The sequence below is a fragment of the Rhinolophus ferrumequinum genome, chromosome 7, assembly GCF_004115265.2.
Source record: "Rhinolophus ferrumequinum isolate MPI-CBG mRhiFer1 chromosome 7, mRhiFer1_v1.p, whole genome shotgun sequence".
Lineage (NCBI taxonomy): Eukaryota > Metazoa > Chordata > Mammalia > Chiroptera > Rhinolophidae > Rhinolophus > Rhinolophus ferrumequinum.
The window spans coordinates 99,082,511-99,108,295 of record NC_046290.1 but is presented as its reverse complement, the minus strand read 5'-3'; the positions used below and the strand labels follow the sequence as shown (position 1 = coordinate 99,108,295).

The 25,785-nt window shown below is 40.3% G+C and overlaps 2 protein-coding genes and 1 pseudogene across 4 annotated transcripts in view; 1 reads left to right on the top strand and 2 right to left on the bottom strand.

Annotated features, from left to right (window-relative positions):
• Positions 1–623: 623 nt before the first annotated feature.
• Positions 624–5,960, bottom strand: SBDS (SBDS ribosome maturation factor). The gene is made up of 5 exons (XM_033110220.1): positions 5,626–5,960; positions 4,824–4,953; positions 3,982–4,182; positions 2,396–2,560; positions 624–1,419 (listed from the first exon to the last, which is right to left on the bottom strand). Exons 1-5 carry the CDS (start codon positions 5,751–5,753, stop codon positions 1,291–1,293), a joined length of 753 nt encoding a protein of 250 aa, XP_032966111.1. The 5' UTR covers positions 5,754–5,960; the 3' UTR covers positions 624–1,290.
• A 497-nt stretch (positions 5,961–6,457) lies between these two features.
• Positions 6,458–25,785, top strand: part of LOC117024741 (S-adenosyl-L-methionine-dependent tRNA 4-demethylwyosine synthase TYW1) — a 210,046-nt gene continuing 190,718 nt past the window's right edge. Inside the window, exons 1-6 of one of the 3 annotated variants that reach the window (XM_033110219.1) lie at positions 6,458–6,868; positions 7,587–7,714; positions 8,388–8,491; positions 12,545–12,646; positions 14,188–14,382; positions 22,013–22,300. In XM_033110219.1, coding sequence (XP_032966110.1) covers positions 7,603–7,714; positions 8,388–8,491; positions 12,545–12,646; positions 14,188–14,382; positions 22,013–22,300 — 801 coding nt within the window. In that variant the 5' untranslated portion in view covers positions 6,458–6,868; positions 7,587–7,602. Of the gene's footprint in view, positions 6,869–7,586; positions 7,715–8,338; positions 8,492–12,544; positions 12,647–14,187; positions 14,383–22,012; positions 22,301–25,785 lie in introns of all 3 variants that reach the window. The other 2 variants (XM_033110217.1, XM_033110218.1) reach the window with 2 other exon arrangements.
• On the bottom strand, positions 15,074–15,543 carry LOC117025080 (28S ribosomal protein S6, mitochondrial-like; annotated as a pseudogene).

Genomic DNA, 25,785 nt, shown 5'->3' with positions numbered 1-25,785 from the left:
GTATCATTAGCTAATATCTCAAGCCACGTAAAGGGATACGGCAAGGTTCATCACAGAATTTGTCAATTTACATTTCAAACCATAGTCTTGTTAATTTGGCATTATTTTATAGATGACTTATTGTCAGATCTGATTAAAGCATCATTGTATTTACCTCCTAATGGGACTGAAGACCTAGTAGGAGGAGGAGAAGGGATTGGCTCTGCCATTATCTTGTCCTTGAGTATTATTTCCAGTTAGTGATTTATTTGAAGGAATCTTTCTTTTTTTAACCCATTTGTCCATGTTGTAGGGGTTAGTTTAAAACTATTTAAGTCCTGACTTCCCTTAATAGTGTCCACCCAGTGCAGTACCTCTTGATGGCTGAAAGTGGATGTCAGCATGAGGGTGCTCCCTCAAGGTGACTTGTATGTTGTCCATTTAAGTGTTAACACTACAATAATTAAAACCAATTGCATCTCAAATAATAGCAGCTAAGATGTATCAGGTGTCTATCAAAACAGGCCCTGTTCTAAGCACTGCTCAGACTGACTTATTTAATCCTGCTAACAGCTCTGCAACCCTACCAGGTAGGAGGCAGAGGGGGAAAAAGGGAGTAGGGAAACAGTCTAGAAACACAAGCCATAGTTTAACAAAAATAGAGTGGTTTTATTGGTTACATATAATTTCAGCTATATTAGTATATACCATAAACTTTAAGAATTAGAAATAAATGACTATTTTTGTTTACCGAGAATAATCTAGTTTAGGCAGCATGTTCAATGAAAATTATTTAAGTCCTGCACAGTCATCATATGTATTTTTCAGATAATCAGGAAGTCATCATCCAAGCTTTATATTAGGCCACAATACAGTTACCCATTCCATGCATTTCATTAAATGGAAATAAGACATTATCTTTTCTTTTTCAGCACATACTCCCTCTTTGTCATACAGACATATCCTCCCCAAATTAACATTATAATGTACAAAATTTAACTTTTTATCCACAAGAGCTGCCTCAAATAACTTTCACCTTGGAAAACTACAAAGGCATGAGATAGGAGCAAAATGCAACTCTGGACTTGTATATTGAATTTTTCATTTTTACCTAAAACACCACTTTATAAGTAAAACTAAATTAACCCCACATTATAATACTCTTTAGGAAAATCTTTTGTGTACACGTTTAACACAAACATGGAAAACATCAAATAGTCTGAGCAAGTATTTGGCAGACCACAGAAAGAACACAGGACTGCGGGAAATGAAAATGTTTTAGTGTTTTAAAGCTGAAGAGACTGATGAATGTTATTCCAATTTCTCATCTCCTTCTTCCACATCTTTCAAATTGAGTACTTCCAAAGAACCTTTGCCTTTTGTCTCCTTTTTTATTAGCTCATCAATTTCTCTGAAGCAGCCTGGGTCAATCAGACACACCTGAAACATGTAACACAGCTGTTTACCACGCGAAGATGAGCAGGATAATAGAATGAACACAGCTTTAACCTTCCTCTAAGAAAAACACAATACTTCCCAGCTATCACTACTATGTACTCCAGTTCTCAGCACAATAGAGTAGACGATCGATGTGCAGGGCAGCAGACGGGCTTCTAGTCTGGCCTCTGCCCTGAAGGATGCATTAGGTTCCTGTGAGAAGACATTAACTTCCTTGTGTACAGACTTATCCAGATTCCTCAGCTGTAAGACCAAGTGGTTGGATTAGAAGACTATGGTCCTTTTCATACAAAAATTTAGCATTAGATTTTATAGTTCAACGAAATCACCTCTTTTTATCCACATCTGAGGGAGAGAAAAAGGCTTGAAGGCCTATATAGAAACCATGCATAAGTTGTAAAAAGACTTCAGACCTTCAAAGAGTGTTAGATGTGTTGTTTCATATCTAGAGTGGATGCTCAACAATCCTCTAGACCTCATTTATTTCTAAAGAAGATGCACAGTGTAGAGACATAAATTTGCAGAAAGCTGAGTTTACACTATGTCTCCAGCTATGGGGTGAGGACTCAAAGTCACGATGATTTTGCTGCTTCTTTAAAATGTCCTGTGGTACACGAGGCTGACCAACTTTTAATCTAGTATTTCCAATTTCCTCATAAAACTCCCTGCAAAATATATTCTTTCATTTAAAATCTGGATAAGTCTTTAAACAAGGAGGTTAATGATCTGTCATATGACCAACCTGATATTATCATGAATAATTTAACTAGAAAACAAAAAAATCCTAAGTGTGCTTAACTATAATTTAATTCTACTTGGATCTTAACATTTTTACCGAATTCTAGGTGAGATGTTTCTTACTGTTTAAACCTTCTAAATGTTTGTTACACATTTATGATTAGAGAATAAACTATTTTGGTAACATGGAGGTAAAGATATAAGAATATTTTAATCTTACAATTTCTAATTGTTGACTGTAGTCCTCACTTTCTATAACCTTGATCAGTGGCTTGAGCTTTTCTTTCAGCTTTTTTCCTTCATTCACTGGAAGGATGAACCGAAGTCTCATGTGGGCACGCTCTATCTTCATTTTCTCTTTTAGCTGTTTTATCACTTCCAAAGCCTATCAAGACAAAATTGAAAATGTTTGCAATTTCTTTGCTGCTTTTCCTGCCTTATTTCATAAAGTATTCAAAACGAATCAGTTTCCATCTAGCTGGATTAGGCAATGGTTTCTTAGATATGACACGAGCATAAGCAACCACATAAAAAAGTAAGTAACTTGGACTTCAAGATTAAAAACTTTTGTGCTTCAAAAAAAACTACCAAGAAACTGAAACTGGGATAAGCTAGCAAATGAGTAAAAGGGAAAATATTAGCAAATCATACATTTGATAAGTTACTAGTATCCAGAATATATAAAGAACTCTTAGAACTTAATAATGAAGAGACAAATATTGAATTAAAAAGTGGTGAAAGAATCTGAATAGGGATTTTCTCCAGAGACAAAGGGTCAGTAAGCACATGAAAATATGCTCAAATCATTAGTCATTAGGGAAATGCAAATTAAACCCAGAATTATAAACTTAAGATGGCTATAATAAAAAAAGGCAGACAATAACAAATATTGTGAGGATGTGGAGAAAATGGAACCCTTGAACATCGATTGAGGGAATGTAAAATGGTGCAGCTCTTTTGGAAAATGATTTGGCAGTTCCTCCAAAGGTTAAATATGGAGTTATGTTATGACCTAGTGATTCCATTCTTGGGTATAGAGAAATGAAAACTTGTCCACACAAAAACTTATAATGAATTTCATAGTAGCAGTCATTATTCACAATACCTAAAAAGTGGAAACCACCCCAAATGTCCATCAACTGATGAATGAATAAAATGTGGTATTTCCATACAATGGGATATTATTCAGTCATAAAAACGTTAATATTTGAAAAAACAATACAAATAGCAAGAATGAAGTACTGATACATGTTATAACATGAATAAACCTTGAAAAGGCCACGTTATATGATTCCATTTATATGAAATGTCCAGAATAGACAAGTCCACAGAGACAGAAATTTATTGTTGCCAAGGGCTTGTGAAGGGGGTAAGGAGGAGTGACTGGTAATGGGTACAGGGTTTCTTTTTGGGGTAATGAAAATGTTCTCAAATTAGGTAGTAGGAAAGGATGCAAAACTTTGTTAACATGCCAATGAAATGTATACTTTACATGGGTGACTTATGGTATGTGAATTATATGTAAAATTTTAAAAATCTAAAAAGCAGAATTACAATGACTTTAAAACTCCAAGTTTTATATTTAAAGGTTTGATCTGGATAAGAAGAGAGTCCTACTACATATATGTGTGTTTAGTTAAAAAAAACTTCCATTACTCCTTTCTATAATACATGTCCTTTCCCTCCCTTCTCCCCAAAACCTATTTGCTTCCAAGTAGTATCATTTTATTATTATAGACCAATTATTTTAGTGATTTCTTCAGAGAAAACTTTCGTATTTTTTTGACATTAAAAACCACTACTAACCTGTTGTTTTGTGCTCTTGTTGGTTTTGACTGAATAGTGGATGTCCTTCATTGCTCTCTCAATAAGGATAACAGTGTATGGTCTCTTTGTTTCAGGGTTCACACATTTGTCGGCCACAATAGTTGCAATGTCCCTAAACATCTGCTCCAGCTGCGTGTGCCGTTCTTTATCTGATACTTGAACCTCTCCTTTAGTCAAAATCTAAAAATTCCCAACAAATTTAAGAAAGCAATGTCTTTATTACACACTTTGTGAACTAACCACAAGAATAACTGAGGAGAAAATTAAATTTCATCCTTTGCAGCTACTGAAATGCAGGTAATGATTTGAGCTTTGTCTAAAGAATGCATTGGATTATCTTGTGTTCTAAAATCTCACTTGTTTAGAATTAGAATGGGCGGGGGTGGAAGGATCTAAATGATGAAATACTTGAAAAGAGATTCACTTTTCAGGTAATATTACATGAAAAATCCACAAATGGACAAAATAAGGCAATTTAGTAGAAAACTTAATTTCTGGAGGCTTTGGCAAAAAATATCCACGTCCTAACTATGTATGGTGACAGATGGTTACTAGATTTATTGTGGTGATCATTTTGTAAGGTATATAAATGTTGAATCACTATGTTGCACACCTGAAACTAACATAATATTGTATGTCAACTATACTTCAATTAAAAAAATCCTTGTCCTAAATTATGAAAAGTGATGTTGTGCAGATCAAGTTATGGTGTGTTAACTGTTCACTCCAAAACAGTAAGACTTAAAAGTTTAACACACCTCTAAATACTTATACTACCAATGGATATTAGGGTCAGTTATGCTGCAGCTGTTAAAACTCACCTGCTTACAGATTTCAGTCTGGTCATCTGTTCCAAATGCACTGATGAGATCTTCCTTCTTTGCAACCTGCCCTTTAGAAACATTTACAAACACTGAGTGGGTCTGTAGAACTTCATCAAGGTCTTTTTCCCTTGTGAGAACAGGAGAGAAAGTCCTAAGTGAATACATTTGAAACTTGGAAATCCATTCACATTTAATACAAGATGGCAGCGATATAAACAGCGAGAAACAACAAACGCTGCTAAATGAACCTCAGTGCTGAGGAAAGATTTTCAAAAACTCAGAACCACATTTGTATTCGTCTATACTCATTGGAGAAAACCGTAGTGGGTGGAGGTCTACCACACTGGCGGATGGGAGGTCCGGGTCTGGCTGCCGCACAGAATACCGATCCCTAGATGGCAGTAGTGAAGACACTGCGCACTTCGGTGAAACTACTCTGCTAATATCTGCGACGTCACAAGTACTCTAACTACGGAAGTATTTATCTGGAAAACTAGGCTTTTTGCCTTTATCATTATTCTGGGAAAAGGACCATACTTGTGGCGGTTTCTTGGCTGTCGCCTTTGTGACAGCATCAGAGCAAAGCAAAACCAACCCCCCAAACCAAACAAAAACGGAACGCTTGGTTTAGGTGCTAAGCTCGGGAAAGACAGCGATTTCTCACGCTCACAGCAGTAATAAGTTTTCAATTTCCTTCCTTGACAAGACCCCAGCTTGGTGCATTCACTCGACCACGAGAGGTAGGCCGCCTCAGAGGCTACCAACTCCGGTCAGGGCCCGGAGGAAGAGGGTCACTCACACGCCGCTCCGCCAGCCGACGACTTTGTTTTTGTAGCAGGCGATTTCGAAGCGCTTCCCGGCGCGCTTCATGCGTACGACAGCCACATTGGTAAGGCGGATCTGGTTGGTTGGTGTGAAGATCGACATCCCTGCTGCTCAGAGATCTTGGATCCCGCGAGCCCAGACAGACACGCGTCGCCGGCCCGAGGGCCACTTGCGCCTTGTTGTAACGACCCTGAGGCGCGCGGCACAGAAACGCCTGCAGAGTGCGCGGCGCTGCGGCTACCTCGGCTTAACCGGCCGCCACAAAACACCCGGCTGACTTATTGCGCAGGCGTGAGGTGATACGGAGGCCGGACCAGGAAAAGAGAGGAACAACGCCTGCGCATTGTGGCTTTTACGACATCTTTCCGTGCCCAAGAGAGGAGTTCTACCTGACGTAATTTAATTTCATTAATGAGCTCTGATTGGCTGGTGGAGCTGATGTTTGCGGACCGGGTGGAAACAGAGTCGGCGTCTCATAGTTCCACAGGGTTGACGTCCACACCCATCTCAACCTTTTTGATGGAAAAATTTTAACATAAAAAACAGAGAAAAAGGTGTAATGAACGCCCATGTACCAATCAACCTGCTCTAAAAATTATTAACATTTTGCCATTCTTGTTTCATTCTCCTTCCCTCAGTTTTTGTTGGGGAGTATTTTAAAGCAAATCATCATAAGGATTTAGCTTTAAATTCTTCAGTCTGTCCTCCTAAAACACACCCAGCATGCGTAATATCATGTAATAGTCAGTCTATAATCAAATTTCCTCGACATATTGCCCTTTTACAGTGGGCGTGTTTCAACAGATCCAAACGGGCCCACAGATTGCATTTGGCTGGCGAGGACCTTAGTCTGCTTTGACGCCCCATCTCCCCACCTCTTCCCCATTTTTTCCTGTGCCATTCCTGTTTTGACCTTGCTTCTCTCCGGACACGCCCCTTCCTCCTGGGGGCCAGCTTTGGAGGGGCCGGGAGCAGTCCCGCTGTCCCGCCCCGAGCTCTGTGGGACTCCCCTCTGGGCCCGCCTCGGCCCCTTCCGAGGCAATCCCGACGAGCCTGCGAGTGGCACGCTGCCCCCGGCCCTGCGGTCTCAGGTTATACAGCTACCGCGGCGAGGCCGTTCTGACACTCTCCCGGTATCAAGGCTGGCCTCTAGGTGTTTCAGGTTCGCGGTCCTTGTCTCCTGTCGGGCCGCAGAGCCCGGGCTCTGAGGAGAATGGGTAAGGGCCCTGGCGGGAAGATTCGTGGGGGGGGCGCGGGGTGTGTGTGTGTGGGGGGGCAGGAAACCGTTTTTCTGAGACCCTCTACGGGCGGAGTGGCGTTCCCAGGACCCTTCCGAGACTTTTTGCTTCAAACCTCAAGTAAAAGGCAGAGAAAACCGATCCCCCTGTCTCCCCCCCCCCACCCACGTGTATTGAGGACCTGTCCAGGTGGAGCAGCACCTGTGAACCCCGCATTTTAGGCTTAGCCTTTTGAAATTGGGGAGTGAGGTCCCTTTATTTAAGGACCCTTTACAAGTAACCATTGGTCTTTAAAAATAAAATTAGGAAAAAGGGAATACTTTAAGTAGTATTTTAAGCTTTCTTATGGAGCAAGCATAACAAAGCAAAATTAACTCGTAATTACACATAAAGTGTTTTGACTCTGTGTTCCCTTCTCTTCCAAATGCTATATCCAAATAAAGGTATATGTTTATATATATATATTGTATATATATATATATAGTATATATGTATACATATACTATATAGTATACATATTCATAATTTATCACATTACTACACAGTGTATTATTTTTATTAGAGTTGATTTTCTGTAGTTTTCTTAGCCTTAATGAATATAGAGGTTGGTTTTGTTTTTTTGTTCGTAAAATAAGGATGGACATCTTTGTATATGTAGCTCTAAATAAAATTCCATATCTGTGTCATTTACATTTAGCTCCTTCTTTGGATACATGGGACTTCTCACCTTTAATATCATTATGGATAAACAGGTTTTACATATATTTGGCCTTTGCCTTTGGCATTACCCTTTGGATTTGTTTCCAGATTGTCATCAGGAAGCAGGTAAGTGGAGTTATTTTTTATAGGAGAGTGTTAAGGTGTCAATTTAATAGAGAATTTCGAGTGCAGATTTTCTAAGGCTTTCAGAAAAATGCTGGAAAGTTAAAAGGAACTTTAAACCACTTTTATGTTTGGTCTCTAGACATTTTTTTTAATGCCAGTTTTTATAAAAAATTTTATTCTCAGTTTTTATAAGCTAAGTTACTATGGACTAAGTTATTTATTTACCTTTGCTTTGATGGGCTATGGATGTCTCATTCTGAAGATACAGAAAGATTTTGTAATGAAAAATTAAACTTTGTAAAAAACAAATGTTATGCACCTTCAAGGGGTAGTAGTTTTTCTCTTTTCTTTCCACTAATTAAGGATCAGAAAATAAGTTTCTGTTCTTATCCCACTCAAACACATTATGGATGAAAGTATGTATAGATTTTATCTTTGAGTACACACATTTTCATCATTTAATGGGAATCATTATGGTCTTAAAGAACCTAATTATACCAAGGGGTTTGTATTTGAAGAGTACAACCAGGAAGATTAAGGGAATAATAAAATGTGTCAGTAGCTGTGCTAATTTTCATCCCTACTGAAGTTGAGGAAAGATTCAAACTTGATGGATTTGTGCAGTCATTTATCTTCAAGGACCAGAACTCACAGGATAAATCTGTTCCAAAAGCAACTCGGGATTTGATGACAAATGGTTCCGTCTCTCTCGAAAAGAAGGAAGTCTTTGTGTCTGGAGTGAAGATTTTCTATGGTTCCCAGACTGGTACAGCAAAGGTAAGAACATTTTATAATACTTTTCTTTGGGTTTCCTGATCTTTTAAGAAAATCCCTGAAAAGTGTCCTTTAGAAGTGAACTGAATTGGTCTTGCAGTCTTCTTTTATCTTCTCTTTTTCAGCATCCATTTTTCCTTTCTGGGATGGTGGGTGGGTTTTAACTCTTGTGCCCAATTCCAGCTGGTTGGTGGTATCTGGTAGATCCTGTCATGAGAGTTTTTGTTGTGAACCTTGCTTCTATCTCAGCAGAATGGGGAGTATTCCAAGTCCATTATTGATGCCCATGGGTATAGAGGTAGGGGATAGTGAGAAGAGAATGGCAGCAGTAGTGTCCAGTATGGGCCCGACTTTCACAACTTCACACATCTATTAATGAAATATATTTTGATTTCTAATAGTGTTAAAAGTGTTAAGGATAGACATTGAATACTATTTAAAGTACAAGGTGTGATCAAACAATATGGTGATGTTTAAATAAAAAAAATTATTACAGTAAAAGACACATTGCCATTAATCCCCCTCAGAATATTCCCCCTCTCTTTGAACACACTTATCCCATCGTTCTTGCCACTTTCTAAAGCAGTTTTGGAAGTCCTCTTTCGTGAGTGTCTTCAGTTGCCCTGTCATGGCTGCCTCGATGTCGTGAATCATTTTGACTGGGGAAGAGCCAGAAGTCACACAGTGCCGGATCTGGTGAATAAGGTGGATGAGGATAATAATGTTTTTATTTGACAGAAATTGCCCTATACCAGAAGTGATGTGTGACATGGAGCATTGTCATGATGGAGGGTGATTTACAGCACACCTTCTCTCAACCATAGCTCACACCCGACTGACTGCACTGAACAAGTTGAAACTTGTCACACACTGTTACTAAGGTTTGATGCGCGGCTTCTTGTATTGAAGATCCCTGCCTTTCCGTTGGATGGCACTTAGCAGCAGCATTCACTGTATTTTGTGATCACAACAGAAAGGCTCTGTGTCACACATTGATTCTGGTACAGCAATTTCTGTCAAATAAAAACATTGTGGTGTATCCTCATCCACTTATTCACTGGATCTGGCCTCGTGTGACTTCTGGCTCTTCCCCCAAATCAAAATGACCATGAAAGGTAAACATTTTGAATTGATTCAGGACATTGAAGCAGTGCAACTAAAGACACTCATGAGAGAGGACTTCCAGAACTGCTTAGGAAAGTAGCAAGGGTGATGGGATAAGTGTGTTCAAAGCGAGGGGGAGTACTTTGAGAGGGATTAATGGCAGTGTGTCTTTTACTGTAATAAGCTTTTTTTATCTAAACATTCACTGTATTGTTTGATCACACCTCATAGCTGAACGATGCTTTCCATTCTTTAACTGTCTAGATGCTGCTTGCTTCTTTGTAATGAAGGTCACAACTCTAGTGCTTCCTAGGAAAAGATTGTAAGGCTGACATGAAAATGAATTTAAAAAATTCAACGTGTGTTATTTTTGTATAGTACTGTATAAAAGAGGGTTCTACTGCCCTCTTGTGAGTACTTTATTGAATAATACTGTTTAGTTTTCCAGTACTACAGTGCAGGTATAGTACTTTGCTCCACTTCATAGTTAAAGGTCGCTTATTATTAAGTTCAACTTTAAGCAACAGAGGCGGGAAACTGGAAGAAACATAAAAAAAGCATCTGAGCAGCTAAAACAAAGTCTTTTTATGTTACTCATAAAGGATCTTCATAGCCTCTTTTATGAATGTCTTAAAAATTTTTAAAAGATCAAATTAATCCCTACAGATGGTAACAAATCCAGTCGTTCAGAGGATTCATAATGTTCAGAGGTCTGCAGAGAACCTCTTGTAATTATTTCTGTTTTAGTTCCTCTGATGCTTATTTCTTAACCTAGCGCTGTTTCTAGATTTATTAATGTTAGATAAAAGTTATTAATTCCTTATAGTATTCAGTTACCACAGACATGCCTCAGATCTCAGTGGGTTAATATTGTTGCCCACATCCTAGCTGGGAGGGATCCTCCTTCAAGCTGTGCACCTGGATTTCTTTGTTCTGCTTTGTTCTGCTTTCACATTTCATTGGTTCATATTTGGCTAGGTATAGAAGACTAGGCCAAAAAAAATCTTCCTTCCAACTTTGAAGGCTTTATGGTCTTTTAGGAGGCAATGTTGCTGACGAAAAGGCTGGTTTCCTCATTCCTTTGTTGATGACTTGATTTTCTTGTTTCTGGAATCTTTTAGAATCAGTTCTTTATCCTTATTATTCTTTTGTGAGATGTTGTCGTTTTTTAAGCCATTGTGCTTGACATTTGGGCTCTTTCGTTTTGAAGATTTGTGTGCATTAATTCTGCTAATATTTCATGGGTAAATTGTTTCCCCCTCCATTTTCTCAGTTCTTTCTTTCTGGGACTCCTGTTAGTTGGATGTTGCAGCTTTTGGATGGTCTTCTATGTCTGAAACCTTTCCTCTAATACTTTTTTGTAACTTTTTTCTTTCCATTCTGAGTTCTTGAATTTTAATTCCAAACCTTTTTTTGAATGTTTTCTGTCATCTATTATGTTTTTAATTACAAAAATGCCTTCACAGGTTTACAGGCTAGTTCTCAGTTCAGATGCTAGCCACCAGTCCCAGGCGCCACCTGCACTTCTGACTGATCAGCTATAAATTTGAGCGTTCCCACAAACCTCTCCTTAGGTTTGATCATTTTTAAAGGGACTCATAGAGCTCAGGAAATTGCTTTACTTACATTTACTGGTTCATTATAAAGGATGCAGCTCAGAAACAGACAAATGGAAGATATGCATGGGGCAAGGTCTGGGGTGGGAGGGTGTGGGTATCTGGGTGTCCCACCTCCTTAGCATATCACTGTGGTCACCAGCCCCTCTCTTAGGGATTTTTATAGTGGCTCATTATGTAGACATGATTAATTGAATCATTGGCCGTTGATGATTGAACCCACAGGGAGAAATGGTGCCGAAAGTTCTAAACCTGTAATCAATCACCTGGTTGGTTTTCTGGCAACCAGTCCCCATTCTAAAGCTACCTAGGGCCTACACGCACCATGAGTCATTTCATTAACACAGCAAAGACAGTGAGTTCCAAGTGTTTTAGGTCTAAGAACTGGAAACAAAGACCAAATGTTTATTTTTTATTACATGTACGTGTCCTGACCTTCTCTATGTAAAATGACAACTTTTCTCCATACCTCCAATACTGTGTTCTTGCTGTTACCCTGATTTCCTCGGTAGCACTACTCATCATCTGATATACTGTATGTTTTCTCATTTCTATGTTCATTTTCTCTTTGTCCATTTGAACATAAACTCCTTGTGGGCAGTGACCGTGTGTGTCTTGTTCACTGCTGTGTAAAATTGCCCAGAACTGAGACTGGCATAGTAGCTGCCCAGTAAGTAAATACATGGGTTGGCAGGCTTAGCTAAGCAAAAAAGAGGAGGGTGTTTTCCTGGGGTGCCAACACTTGGCTAGAAGTTGTAGCTTTCCCCAGACAGTTGGTCCTTTTGTGTGGCGATGTGGAGGTATGCTGCCTGGGGTTAGAGGTACATGTTTTCTAAGCTGTGTGTACCCTTGTCCCGTGTACACTTTGACTGCCTGTTGGCTCTTCTCTGCTGTCATGGTTGACTGAGCTCAGAGCCTCTGTCTGGGGTTTTGTCAGGCCTAGGATGTCTCCCTGCGACTTTCTTCTGCCTGTCAGCCTGCTCCTGTTCGCTCTCCGTTTTCCAGAATGTTAACAAGACTCCTATTTCCCATTCTCTTCACTCTTCAGTATTTTTTTGGTGTGCCTGTGTTTTATTTTAGTGGGGGCATAGCAGCTGGAATTAGCAGAAAGCTAATTTAGATTTAGTCCCATATATACTTAGAGTGAGAAAAACATGTGGAGTGAATGATCTCTATAAAGATACTTGAGAAAATGGTAAAAGTGAGAACAGTATTTGTGTTTATGATGACAGTGTCAGTCCCTGGGAAAGTTTTTCATGATAAATGCCCCTTGCCCTTGCCAACAAAGGTACATGTTGACAGCACTTTATTTAGACTGTGACTTTTTCCCCATTAGGGATTCGCAGCAGCTCTTGCTGAAGCCATCTCCTCCCTAGACCTGCCAGTGGCAGTTATTGATCTGAAAGAATATGATCCAGACGATCATCTCCTAGAAGAGGTTGGTAATCGTCTTCTTTTTGCTTCAGTCAAAGCTCAGATTTCATGGACCCCCTGTGTTCTGGGATAAGTAGAATCTTCAGAGTGATGTGAATCGTCGTGCTGAGGGGTTTGGTTGGCTGAGTTCCCAGCGTCACTCAGCGGCGTTGGAAGGCGGTTTGGTGCACTGACTCTGAAGTGCTGTGCAGCCTGTCTTTCGTGTCAGGCTCTCCTGGGCTGGGGGTCACGTGGAAAAGCTGGGGGGCTGTGGAAAAACTTGGGTGGTTTGAGGGTCCCTCTGCCCTCCAGCTTCGGATCGCATCATCCAGGAGGGTTGTTACTGATGGCAGTTACTGTACTTGTGAAGCCTGTATACCTACTGGAAGGTTAGGAGCCAAGTGGGGAGCAGAAGGAATATGGATTTTGGAGTTAGACAAATCCCTTGCTAGTTGTGTGGCGACCTTCCTGCATTACTTAATATCTCTGTGGGTTTATTGTTCACCTGAGAAATGTCCTTCCCTCTCCTCTAGCCCTACCCCACTTAGGGAAGCTTGCCTTATAATAGTGCTTCTTGAAGTGTGGCTCTTGCATGAGCCATATCAGTGTCACCTGGGGACTTGTTAGAAATGCAGACTCTTAGGTCCTAGCCCAGCCCTGCTGAACCAAAGTCTGGACATGGGACTGTGTTTTAACAAATTCCCAGATGATTTGGAAGCAGCCAGAGTGGGAGAGGCACTAAACGCATGGGCAGACCAACTTCCGTAAAGAGCCAGATAGTAAATATCTGCAGCTTTGTGGGCCATGCAGCTACCATTCTGCCTTTGAGGCACCAAACAGCTATAGACAGTATATAAATGAATGAGTGTGGCTGTGTTCCAGTAAAACTTTATTGACAAAAACAGATGGTGAGCTGGATTGGGCCTGTAAGTTGTAGTTTGCCAGCCCCTTCTTGGTGGATAAACTTCTAGCTGGCCGTTTCTCGCTCTCAGGAAAACACTGGAGAGCAAGTGAGTGAGCTCGAATCTGCTCTCAATTATTTATGAAAAATTGTTAGCAAACTTTGACACTTAATAATTAGTAAGGGATTACTTAAAACTTACTTCATGACTTGGAACTGTTAAGATACATTCAAGCAGATGAAATACTGTGACTAGCATGACTGAAGATGTATTTTGTTTCCCCTGAACATGATGGTGCCAAGTTGTTACTTTACTTTTAAAAAGTTTTATTGCTTTAATATTTCAGGTAATTTTTTAAAAGGTCTTTCTGTATTTTTTCCTGACTAATTTGCATGTTGTTTCCAATATGACAAACTGCAGATGATAGGAATTTATAGTCTGAGAAATGGTATGGAGTGTATGGTGAAGGGCATCAGGGGATATATTGGCAAGGGACCGGTTCTCTCCCCTGGACGAGGTGTGCTTTCTGAAAGCACCGTTAGTCTTTTTTTTTTTTTTTTGAAAGCACCTTTTGTCCTTATAGATTAGTACGATAGGAATGTCAGCATTTACAAAACAATTTTATTCTCGAACATTCTTCTGAAATAATTATTTTCTTCTTTAGGTTACTAGTAAAAATGTTTGTGCCTTCCTGGTTGCCACGTATACTGATGGTCGACCAACTGAGAATGCAGAGTGGTTCTGTAAGTGGTTAGAGGAAGCATCCAATGATTTTCGATTTGGCAAAAGTTACCTGAAGGGTATGAGATATGCGGTGTTTGGTCTGGGAAATTCTGCCTATGCAAGCCACTTCAACAAGGTAGGTGTAGGTACACGTTTGAATTGTAGGGATAAGTTCTCTTAATTAAAAATAAAAATTAACACACGTATAGATGTGTATATGAAGTAATCCATACACTTTGGTGCTTAATAAACTTGTTGTTTAATTTTTATAGCTGGGAATTGCTGCACATATTCCAGCTTGATGTATAGTAGGCTCTCAGTAAAGTTTTATTGAATAAAATGAATGAATATGCTTCCTGTTGTCTAGTGTCTTAGGTGCCTCGATTCATGGGCTTCGAGTCCAGCCAGCCACCTGTCCCCAGGCAGGATGTGGTGGATGGAATATCACTGATTCTTTGAACTTTCTCAACTGCTTGTCCTGTTGTTGAATAACCTTTACTATACAAGCTAACTCTTTTTTTTTTTTAATCATGTTTATTACTCTCATTAAAAGTTACTCATATAATCACAGCATGGTTTTACAGTATGAATGATACTTTATTTCACATGGTTACGAAGTCTGAGTGACTAGCTCATAATCCGAGGCAGTTTTGTAAGTTTTGTTCTTCACACTGGTGTTAGTGTTGTTGTAGGGCAAAAGACCTCACTGACAAAGAAATGATGTGCTGGTACCACAAGTTACAGAGTAGCTGCAAGCAAGCCATTCCCCACCTATCACAGCAAAGGGGATCAAGAGCTAAAACTACCTTATAAAAATCAAGTGGCACCTATAACACTCTTATGTAAAGGTCAGGCTTGTAGATTACTAATCCATGGTGCTCAAAAGTGAGGGAATTAAATATAAGGCTAAAACCTTGTGAATCTTCGTACTTTCTCTTCTCTGTGGAGTATAGTTTATCTTCAACTGGGTCGGGGACAGTCCCTTCACACTCCTTTACTTCCTGGGTCAGAGGGTGTTCTATAGTGTTGGGTCTAATCACATCAATGTCTCAAGATCAGTGCTCCAATATGCTTTCAACAGTGGGTGTTGGTACATAAATATCCACCAAGAAACACCCTCCTCCGTTGTCCGCTGACTGTGGGACACCTTAGAAGGAGGAGCTCATTCACTCCAGTTTTACAAGTTCTTCACGGTCTGCCTGCTGCCCTTCAGGACTTCTGTCCTACCTTCCATGGCTGCAGCAGTCTCTGGCCACTGCATGGCTTTCAGGATTAAAGCTAGCCCATAGCGGGGCATGCCCAGACGCTAGGCGTTAGGCTCCAGAGCAGCCAGCTCCCAGGACTCTGGAGACGCGGGGACAGCGGACAGCTGACCAGCTGCTGGGCTTGAGGCTCCCGGGTGGCGAAAGCCCCAAGCTAACTCTTAATGCAGTTGAACTCATATTGCCTTTTTGAAAAAATGTATGACATTTTTTTTTTATTAGTTCAGGTGTACAAAACAACATAATGATTAGACATTTACACCCCTCACAAAGTGATAAACCCTCTCCCCCAATCTACTGCCCCTCTGACATCATATGTAGCTGTTACAGTACAATTGACTATATTCCCTATGCTGTGCCTTACATCCCGTGACCACATATATATATATATATATATATATATATATTTAATCATAGTTGACATTCAATATTATTCTATGTTAGTTTCAGGTGTACAGTGCAGTGGTTAGGCATTTATATAATCTAGGTAGTGATCCCCCCAATAAGTCTGGTACTCACCTGACCCCCTACATAGTCTTTACATTATTGATTATATTTCCCATACTATATTTCACATCCTTGTGACTATTTTGTAACTACCAATTGTACTTCCTAATCCCTTCGCCTTTTCTCACCCAGCCCCCAACCCCCCTCCTATCAGTTTGTTCTCTGTATCTGTGAGTCTGTTTCTGTTTTGTTTGCTTATTCCGATCATTGGATTCCACATACAAGTGAGATCAGACAGTATTTGTCTTTTTCAGTCTGCCTTATTTCACTTAGCATCGTGTTCTCTAGGTCCATTCATGTTGTTGCAAATGGTAGGATTTCATTCTTTTTTATGGCAGAGTAATACTCCATTGTAAAATGTACCACAATTTCTTTATCCAATCATTTATTGATAGGAATTTCAGTTGTTTCCATACCTTTGGCTATTGTGATAGCTCTGCAATAAACATAGGGGTGCATATATTTCAAAATAGTGTTTTGGATTTCTTTGGATAAATAACCAGGAGTGGAATTGCTGGGTTGTAAGGCAGTTCCATTTTTAATTTTTTGAGGACCCTCCATACTGTTTTCCATAATGGATGCACCAATTTGCAATCCCACCAACAGTGCATGGTTCTCATTTCTCAAAAACATCTTCACCAATACTTGTCTATTATTTCATTGATGATAGCCGTTCTGACCAGAGTGAGGTGATACCTCATTGTGGTTTTTATTTGCATTTCTCTGATGATTAATGACATTGAACATTTTTTCATTTGTCTATTCGCCATCTGTATGTCCTCTTTGGAGAAATGTCTCTTCATGTCCTCTGCCTATTTTTTAATTGGATTGTTTGTTTTTTTGGTATTGAATTGTATGAGTTTTTAAAATAAATTTTGGATATTAACCCCTTATCACATATATCATTGGCAAATATCTTTTGCTATTCAGTAGGGTGCCTTTTTGTTTTATTGATGGTTTCCTTTGCTGTGAAAAAACTTTTTAGTTTGATGTAATCCCACGTTTATTTTTTCTTTTGCTTACCTTGCCCGAGGGGATATATCAGTAAAAATATTACTAAGGGTAATGTCTGCAAATTTAGTTCCTGTATGTTTTTCTAGGAGTTTTGTGGTTTTGGGTCTTACATTAAGTCTTCAATCCATTTTGAATTTATTCTTGTATGTGGTGTAAGAGGCTGGACCATTTTTTCACATGGTCCAGTTTCCCCAGCACTATTGATTAAATAGACTGTCTTTACCCCAATGTAAATTCTTGCTTCCATTGTCGCAGATTAAATGACCATACAGGCATGGATTTATTTCTTGGCTCTATATTCTGCTCCATTGATCGATGTGTCTGTTTTTATGCCAATACCATTCTGTTTTGATTACTATAGCCTTGTAGTATGATTTGATGTCAGGTTGTGTGATATCTTCCACTTTGTTCTTATTTCTCAAGATTGCCATGGCTATTTGGGGTATTTTATGGTTCCATATAAATTTTAGGATTATGTGTTCTAGTTCTGTAAAAAATGTCATTGGTAATTTGATAGGGATTGCGTTGAATCTATATATTGTCTTGGATAGTATAGACATTTTAACAATATTAATTCTTCCCATCCATGAGCATGGTATATGTTTCCATTTATTTGTATCTTCTTTGATTTCTCTCTTCAGTGTCTTACAGTTTTTTGAGTACAGGTCTTTTACTTCCTTGGTTAAATTTATTTCTAAGTTTTTTATTATTTGTGATGCAATTGTAATGGGTTGTTTTCTTAATTTCTTTTTTTGATAGTTTGTTATTAATATATAAAAGTACAACTGATTTCTGAATATTAGTTTTGTATCCTGCCACTTTACTCAATTTATTTATCAGTTCTAATAGGTTGGACTCTTTGGGGTCTCTTAGGGTTACTTCAGTCTGTGTGTAGGTCTTTTGATCTGAGGTGGGTTTTTTGTAGAGAGCATGTGCATGGGTTTTGTTTTCTTATCTATTCATCTATCCTGTGTATTTGATTAAAGCATTTAAACATTTACATTTAAAATGATTATTGATAGGTACATAGTTATTCCCTATTATTCAGATTTTGGTCTTCATTTGTTTGTTTTCTCCTTTCTTCTGCTTAAAAATGTCTTTTTAACGTTTCTTGTAATTCTGGCTTGGTGATAATGAATTCTTTTAGCTTTTTTTGTCTGGGAAGTTCTTTATCTTTCCTTCAGTTTTAAATGATAGCCTTGCTGGGTAGAGTAGTCTTGGTTGTAGGCCCTTGTTTTTCATTACTTTGAAAATTTCTTACTTTTCCTTCTGTACTGCAAAGTTGCTGTTGAGAAATTTGCTGATAGGAGAAATCAGTCTTATAGGAGTTCCCTTGTGAATAACTAGTTATCTTTCTCTTGCTGCTTTTCAGGTTCTCTTTTTCTGTCTAACTTTTTGCATTTTAATTATGATGTGTCTGGTGTGGGCCTCTTTGGGTTCATCCTGTTTGGGACTCTGCGCTTTTTTGGCTTGTATGTCTATTTACTTCACTAGGATAGGGAAGTTGTCAGTCATTGTTTCTTCGAATAGGTTCTTAATCCCTTGCTTCCTCTCCTCTCCCTCTGGTACCCCTATAATGCAAATGATGTTGTCCCAAAGGTCCCTTAAACTATTTTTTTGTTTTTTTTTGCTGTTCTGATTGGGTATTTTCTGCTACCTTGTCTTCAGAATTGCTGATTCGATCCTCTGCTTCCTCTCCTCTCCTGTTGATTCCTTCTAGTGTGTTCTTTATTTTAGTTATTGTATTCTTTATTTCTGAGTGGTTCTTTTTCATGGTTTCTATGTCATTCTTTATGCTTGCTATCTCTTTGTTGAAGTTCTCACTAAATTCCTTAATCATTCTTATAACCAGTGTTGTAAACTCTGTCTCTGGTAGGTTGGTTGCCTCCATTTCATTTAGTTCTATTTCTGGAGGTATCTCCTGTCCTTGTATTTGGGACATGTTTCTTTGTTTCCTCATTTTGGCTGCTTCCCTGTGCTTCCTTCTGTGTATTGGGTGGATCTCCAATGTCTGTCAGTCTTTGGCCTTATGTAGTATGTGTCCTGTGTGTTCCAATGGCACAGTCTTCCTAGTCTCCTGTGTGTGTGTTCTAGAAGTTTCCCTTGAGTTTGTTGTGTGTGTTCTTCTGTTGTAGTTGAGCCTTGATTTTGGTGTGTCAGTGGGTGGGGTTGACTCTCAGGCTAATTGTGAGGACTGGCTGCGCCCACAGTGGATGAGCTGCTATGTTGGGGCTGACCGCACAGAGGGGGCTTCGCCCATGCCATCTCTCATGCCTTTGCGACCCCCCGCTTTGGGTATGCTGCTTGTGCGGCTAACCAGGTAGTGCTCTGGTGTGGTCTGAAGCTAGCCTCTGGGTGTGTTGCTTCTGGTTGTCTCTTGGGAGGGGATCCCGGGCAGGGTAATTTCAGCCTTGCCTGTTACAGGCCCGGGACTGCATGATAGGAGCTACGAAGCTATATGTAGTTGGCTGCTGCCTGTGCTGGACCTGGAGGCATGTGGGGGTGGCCTCACTGTGAACTGAGGCCAGCTGCTACCAGTATTGGGCCTGAGGGCACCCTAGGCCTGTTGCCACCTGCCGGCTGCCCGTAAGGCCCAGCCATTGACAGAAGCTCTTTAGGTGCATGGGCCGGGCTGGTTGACCCGGTGATGAGAGTGCCTTCGGGGATGCAGCACTAGGTGGGCTAGGCTCTAGGGCATCCTGAGACATGGCCAGCAGTTTTTACAAAGTTAATGTAGATTTAGTTCTTGTGCCAACACCTGGCCTGTGACCACTTTGCAAGGCGCCCTTAGTACACCATAGCCAGCCGTCACTCGCCTGGGGCTCACAAATATCTGAAAGCTTCCCAAAAGAGGCTGTGGTGCAGGTTTTGGGTCACTACCCCCCACCAAAAGCCCCCCGGGCAGCCGTGCGCCATCTGCTGCTGTTAAAGGCTTCCACAGCTTGTGAGGCAGGGCTGGCCACCCAGGCGCTGAGAGTGTCCCTGGAAATGCAGCTCTACGTGGGAAATGCAGCTGGGTTCCAGGGAGCTACAGGGTGTGAGTGGTGGTTTTTACAGTTAATGCAGTTTTGGTTCTTGCACTGGTGCTGGCCCCATGACCACTTTGCAAAATTGTCCTGAGAATACCGAGGCCAGCCACCGCTCACCTCAGGCCTGCATGTCCCCAAGAGCTGCCCCAGAGGGGCTGTGGTGCCTGTTCTATTTAGGTCACTGCCTACCACCAAAATTTCTTCAGATTGCCGCTGGCCATTCACTGCTATAAAAGGCTTCTGCAGCTTGTGGGGCAGGCGAGAGTGCCCCGGGTGATGCAGTGGTAGCTGTGTGGGGCAAGGACCCATGGCGTCACCAAGGTGGTGCACATACGCAGGTTTTGCCAGACCAATGCAGTCTCAGATTTGGCCCTTTGGGGGAGGGTTCAGCGTAGAAAATATGGTGCCCCCCTGTAGGCTACATGGAGTCAGGCTCCTCACAAGGACAATGGCTCCTATCCCTCCAGCTCTTGCTCCAAAGAAACACAACTCAGTCTTGCCCTGTATGTCTGTGGTGCCTCTTGAGTTGCCACCTCTCCAACAGAGACCAGATGAGTGTTTGCAAGTGAGTGAGTCTGTGTGTAGGCCCTTTAAGAGGACGTCCGGGTTTCCAGCCACCTTCCATCTCACCAGGATGGGCAGACAGAGTCCTTGCTGATTTTCACTGCCAGATGTTGTGGGGACTCCTCTTCCTGGCACAGGACCCCTCCCTGGGGAGCCTGGTGTGGGCCTGGGACCCCTCCCTCTTCAGAGGCGACCTGCACCACCAAGCTGTCGCTGCCATTGTTCAACCTCTACCTGTGGGTTTGGGGCCAGCCCGTTTCGCATCTCTGCCCTCCCACCAGTCTCAATGTGGCCTTTTCTTTATATCCTTAGTTATTGGGGTTCTGTTCAGCTATTCTTCAGATGATTCTTGGGGTTGATTGTTCTATAATTTATTTGTAATTTTGCTGTGATCCTGGGATGCAGTAGGCATAGCGTTTACCTAATCTGCCATCTTGGACTTGCCCTGAATGCATTGTCTTTTAATCATTAATTTTTAAAGGGAACTAGAAAGAAAGCACCTACTGCCCTTTATGTAATAAAATATTAATTTTTTTGTTTTCCTTGATATTTTTCTAAATGAAATTAAGTTGGCTCTTTTTTTTTTTTTTTTTTTGCATTCTATTCTCTGTACTTTAAAAATTTGGAGGCTCTCAGTTTCTTAGTGGGTCTAAAAAGTTAGTAAAACTTTTTTTGTATGTGTACCTTTACTCAGATATGGGCCCAGTCTGTCTCACCTGTCTTTGGTAGAATATGAGTAAAGGTGAAAGTGATCTTTCTTTAAACTTGCTGACGTTCAATTGTTACCTCAACATGTATATTTCTTGCCGTATTTTCAAAAGACTTATACAAAAAATGGTAAAATTCAGATATGTAAATATTTTGTTTAATGACTTGCCACTCAGGAAGTCTGTTAAGCATTTTAACTCTTAGCTGTGCTTCTTGATGTCCCCTGTGTCCCATATTGCAATAAAATACATTCTGAGTTTAAGAAATTGTGAGTCTTGCCAAATGGACTCCATGTGTATTTTGTTATTAAATGGGCTTTGGCCCCATAGGCTTTGTTACATTTTGGAACAAATTTATTTTTCTAATGAGTTATTTTATTCTGACATTGTTTTGATTGTGGTTTTCAAATTCTTTCTTTAGGCATTAACCCTTGATTAAACAAAAGGTTTGTTTGTCCCTTCGTTAAAGGGTATCTTTTGCAGAATCTTACCAGAACGTATGGACTGCAGTCCTGGGGGCTGTGGCTGGGGCTGGAGGGCCTGCTTCCATTTGGATAAGCAGTTCCCGGTTCCCGGAAGCAGCAGGGCCCACAGGCACGCCAGGCTTTTGCAGAGCAGTCCACAAACCTCTGATTTAGATTGTGTGAAAACACAAAACGCTCCTCTATCTCTTTTTCTTGTAGGTTGGCAAGAATGTTGATAAGTGGCTGTGGATGCTTGGTGCGCAGCGGGTGATGACCCGAGGGGAGGGTGACTGCCATGTGGTGAGAAGCAAACATGGCAGCATCGAGGACGACTTCAGAGCTTGGAAGGCCAAGTTCATCTTGCAGCTCCAGGTTCTTCGTAAAGGAGAGAAGAAACCCTGTGATGGCAACTGCAAGAAAGGCAAATGCGAGTCTCGTCAGCCTGGATCAGAGGAAGTGGAGCCAGGGTCTCCTGCTCGGGACAGACTGCAGCAGAGAGACCATGCGGTGTGTAGCCTGTGTCCGTCCATGTCCCTGCTTTCCTCCTGCATTCAGACATGCTGAACCTTACCTCTGCCCCGAGAAACTATTTCATTGGCTTCTGCTTAGAAGGAAGATTTGAAGCTCCTGTGGGGCTGTTTTAGTGAGAGTGCAGTCTTAGGAGTTAAGCCATGTTGTGCTGGATGCTTTTCTGTATCTCTCCTTTAATTGTTGCATTGCTAGAGTCAAGTTGATTTCTGCCACAATTTGCATGTAGAAAATGGGTCCAGAGAAGTTACATATGTCCTGGGCTGAGCTCAGCTCTTTTTATCTCCAAACCTTACCTCGTTACCTCTCTAAAAAGGCTCTAGTAATCACTCAAACTTAAAGGCTGCAAGTCATCCTAGACTCATTTTTTCATCCATCACGTTTTAAACATTTCCCTTTCTTCCTTCTTCAGATACCCCAGTTCTTTTGAAGCTCATGTCATTAGGCTGTATTACAGCTGTTGTCATTTGGCCACCTGCTCACTTGCTTCTTTCAGGAACAGCTTTACATTCTGACTCACTGGCTTTCTCTGCACCTCGTTCCTGTCACCACTCCTGTGGCTAAGTCATCCATGTAGATGATTTGTCTCACACCATGGCCAGCTTTTTGGCCTTCACACCTCCTGTAACCATTTTCATCACTGACGACCTCTCACCTCGATGGTCACCTGAAATTTCATGTTCCTGTGATCCAAACTCTGACTTCTTTCCAGTGCACCTACTTTAAAACTCTTTTGATCCCATACCTTTTTCAATGGATAGTGAGAATTGCTCATTTCACTTCTGTCTTGACCCAGTCTAGATTTTATGATCGTTCTTTACGAACACCTTCTGTTGCCTGGCCTTCCGCTCCATTGCACAGCCCAGCTGGCTGAATTCCACACCACGCTGAGACGTGCTGCCTGCCTCCTGCATTGCCTGCTGCTTGCTGTTAGACCAGACTCGAGTATGAGTTCAGAGCTGCCCAACGGTCTCTGACATTCTCTTGCAAATGCCCTTCCTCACTTTCCAAGATGACTGTTTAGTATTCTTTCTCTCTACCCCTTCCTCCAGCTCTCCTGTGAAGCCACCGGAGAAGAATGTTCTTATTGTCCCTGTGCCATCTACAAATCTTCACCATCTTTTCTGTCCCAGAAGACCAAGTGTCTGGTTCTTTTGAAGACCGCTTTCTGTGCATGCTCTGCAATCAAGGACTTTGTTCCTTTGTTCATTGCATCTTTCTCTCCTGCATTGTTGATCTTTCCATCTCTACTAGATAGTTCCCATAAGTATATAAACATGCTCTGGAGTCATCTGTGTTTAGACAAGCACAAAAGCAAATGAAAAGCAAATCTTTCCTTTGTTCTGTGTCTTTCTGCTGCTGTTCTCTTTTTCTAGCCAGTCTGTTTGCTTGTATTCCACTTGGCTTTGAACATTTTTAAAAACTTTTCAAAGTGCTGAGGTAAAATTCACGTAACAAAATTAACATTTTAAAGTGTATAATCCAGTGGTGTTTAGTACATTCACAATTTTGTGCACCCACTACCAATACTTGTCTATCACTTCAAAAAAAAAGAACCCCTCACCCATTAAGCAGTCACTCTTCATCCCCTTTTCCTCACCTTGATGACCTCCTGTTTGCTTTCTGTCTCTTTGGACTTACTTATTCTGGATATTGTAGACAAATGGAATCATGTAACGTGACCTTTTTTTATCTGGCTTCTTTTACTTTATGTTTTGGACGTTCATCCATGTTGTGTCATGTGTCAGTTCTTTATTCCTTTTTATGGCTGGATTGTATGAATATATCTGTTTTGTTGATCCATTTATCTGTTGGTGGACATTTTTGTTATTTGTACCTTTTGGCTTTCGTGAATAGTGCTACTCTGACATTCATGTACAAGTATTTGAGTAACTTTTCAGTTCTTTTGGGTATAAATCTAGGAGTGGAATTGCTGGGTCATGTGGTAATTCTGTGTTTAGCTTTTTGAGGAACCAGCAGTTATCTGCAGTGGCTGCTCCATTTTACATTCCCACCATTAATGTACAAGGCTTTGAATTTCTCCGCTTCCTTGCCAACAGTTCTTGTTTTCTGTGTTTTAGATTATAGCCATCCTTGTGAGTGTGAAGTGGTGTCTCCTTATGGTTTTTATTTGCACTTACCTCTGATGACTAATGATGTTGAGCATCTTTTTGTATGTTTTTTGCCATTTGTATATCTTCTTTGGAGAAATGTCTATTCAGGTTCTTTGCCCAATTTTTTTTTTTTTTTTTTAATTTATTGGGGTGACAATTATCTTTGCCCAATTTTTAATTGGGTGGTTTGTCTTACCACTTGTTGAGTGGTCAGAGTTCTTTATTATATCCTAGATGATAAACCCTTATCAGAGATACAATTTGCAAATATTTTCCCTATGTAGGTTTTCTTTTCACTTTCTTGATCATGTCCTTTGATTCACTAAAGTTTTTGATTTCCATGAAATCCAATTTATCTGTTTTCTTTTGTTGCTCATGCTGTTGGGATCATACATATGAATTCTTCGCTAAATCCAAGGTAGTGAAGATTTAATCCTATGTTTTCTTCTGAGAATTTTATAGTTTTAGTTCTTATATTTAGGTCTTTGATCCATTGTGAGTAAACTTTGGTGTGTGGTATGAGGTAAGGGTCCAGTTTCATTCTTTAGCATGTATATATCCAGTGTCTCAGCACCATTTGTTGAAGAGACTATTCTTTCCCCACTGAGTAGATTTAGCACCCTTGTCAAAAGTCCATTGTTCGTAGATGTGTGGGTTTTCTTTCTTTCAATGTAATTAATTTCATTGATCTATCAGTCTATTCTTGTGCCAGTACCTCGCTGTAGATATGTACTTAAGTTTTGAAATCAGAAGTTCTCCAACTTTGTTCTTTTCCAGTGTTTGTTTTGGCTATTTGGGGTCCCTTGCAATTCCATGTGAATTTGAGGAACAGGTTTTCCATTTCTGCAAAACACATTGTTGGGTTTGTAGATCACTTTAGATAGTATTGTTACCTTAGTAATATAAAGTCTTCCAATCCATCAACGTGGGATGTGTATTTAGGTGGTCTTTAATTTCTTTCTTCAATATTATGAGTTTTCAGTGTCCAAGTGTTTCACTTTGGTTAAAATTTTTTCTTAAATGTTTTATTTCTTTAAATGCTATTGAATTTTACAGTGGGCAGAGAATATATTTTGGATGATTTTAACTTAAAATTTATTGAGACTTGCTTAGGGCCTAACATACGGCCTGTCCTGGAGATTATTCCATGTGCACTTGAGAAGAATATATAACCTCTTTTTTTGGGTGGAATGTTCTATATAAGTCAGTTAGGTCTAATTAGATTATAGCGTTAGCCCAGTCCTCTGCTTCCTTATTGATTTATCCAATTGTTCTATCCATTATTGAAAGTGGGGTATTGAAGTCTTCAACTATTAATGTAGAACTGTCTTTTTCTTTCTTCGGCGCTAT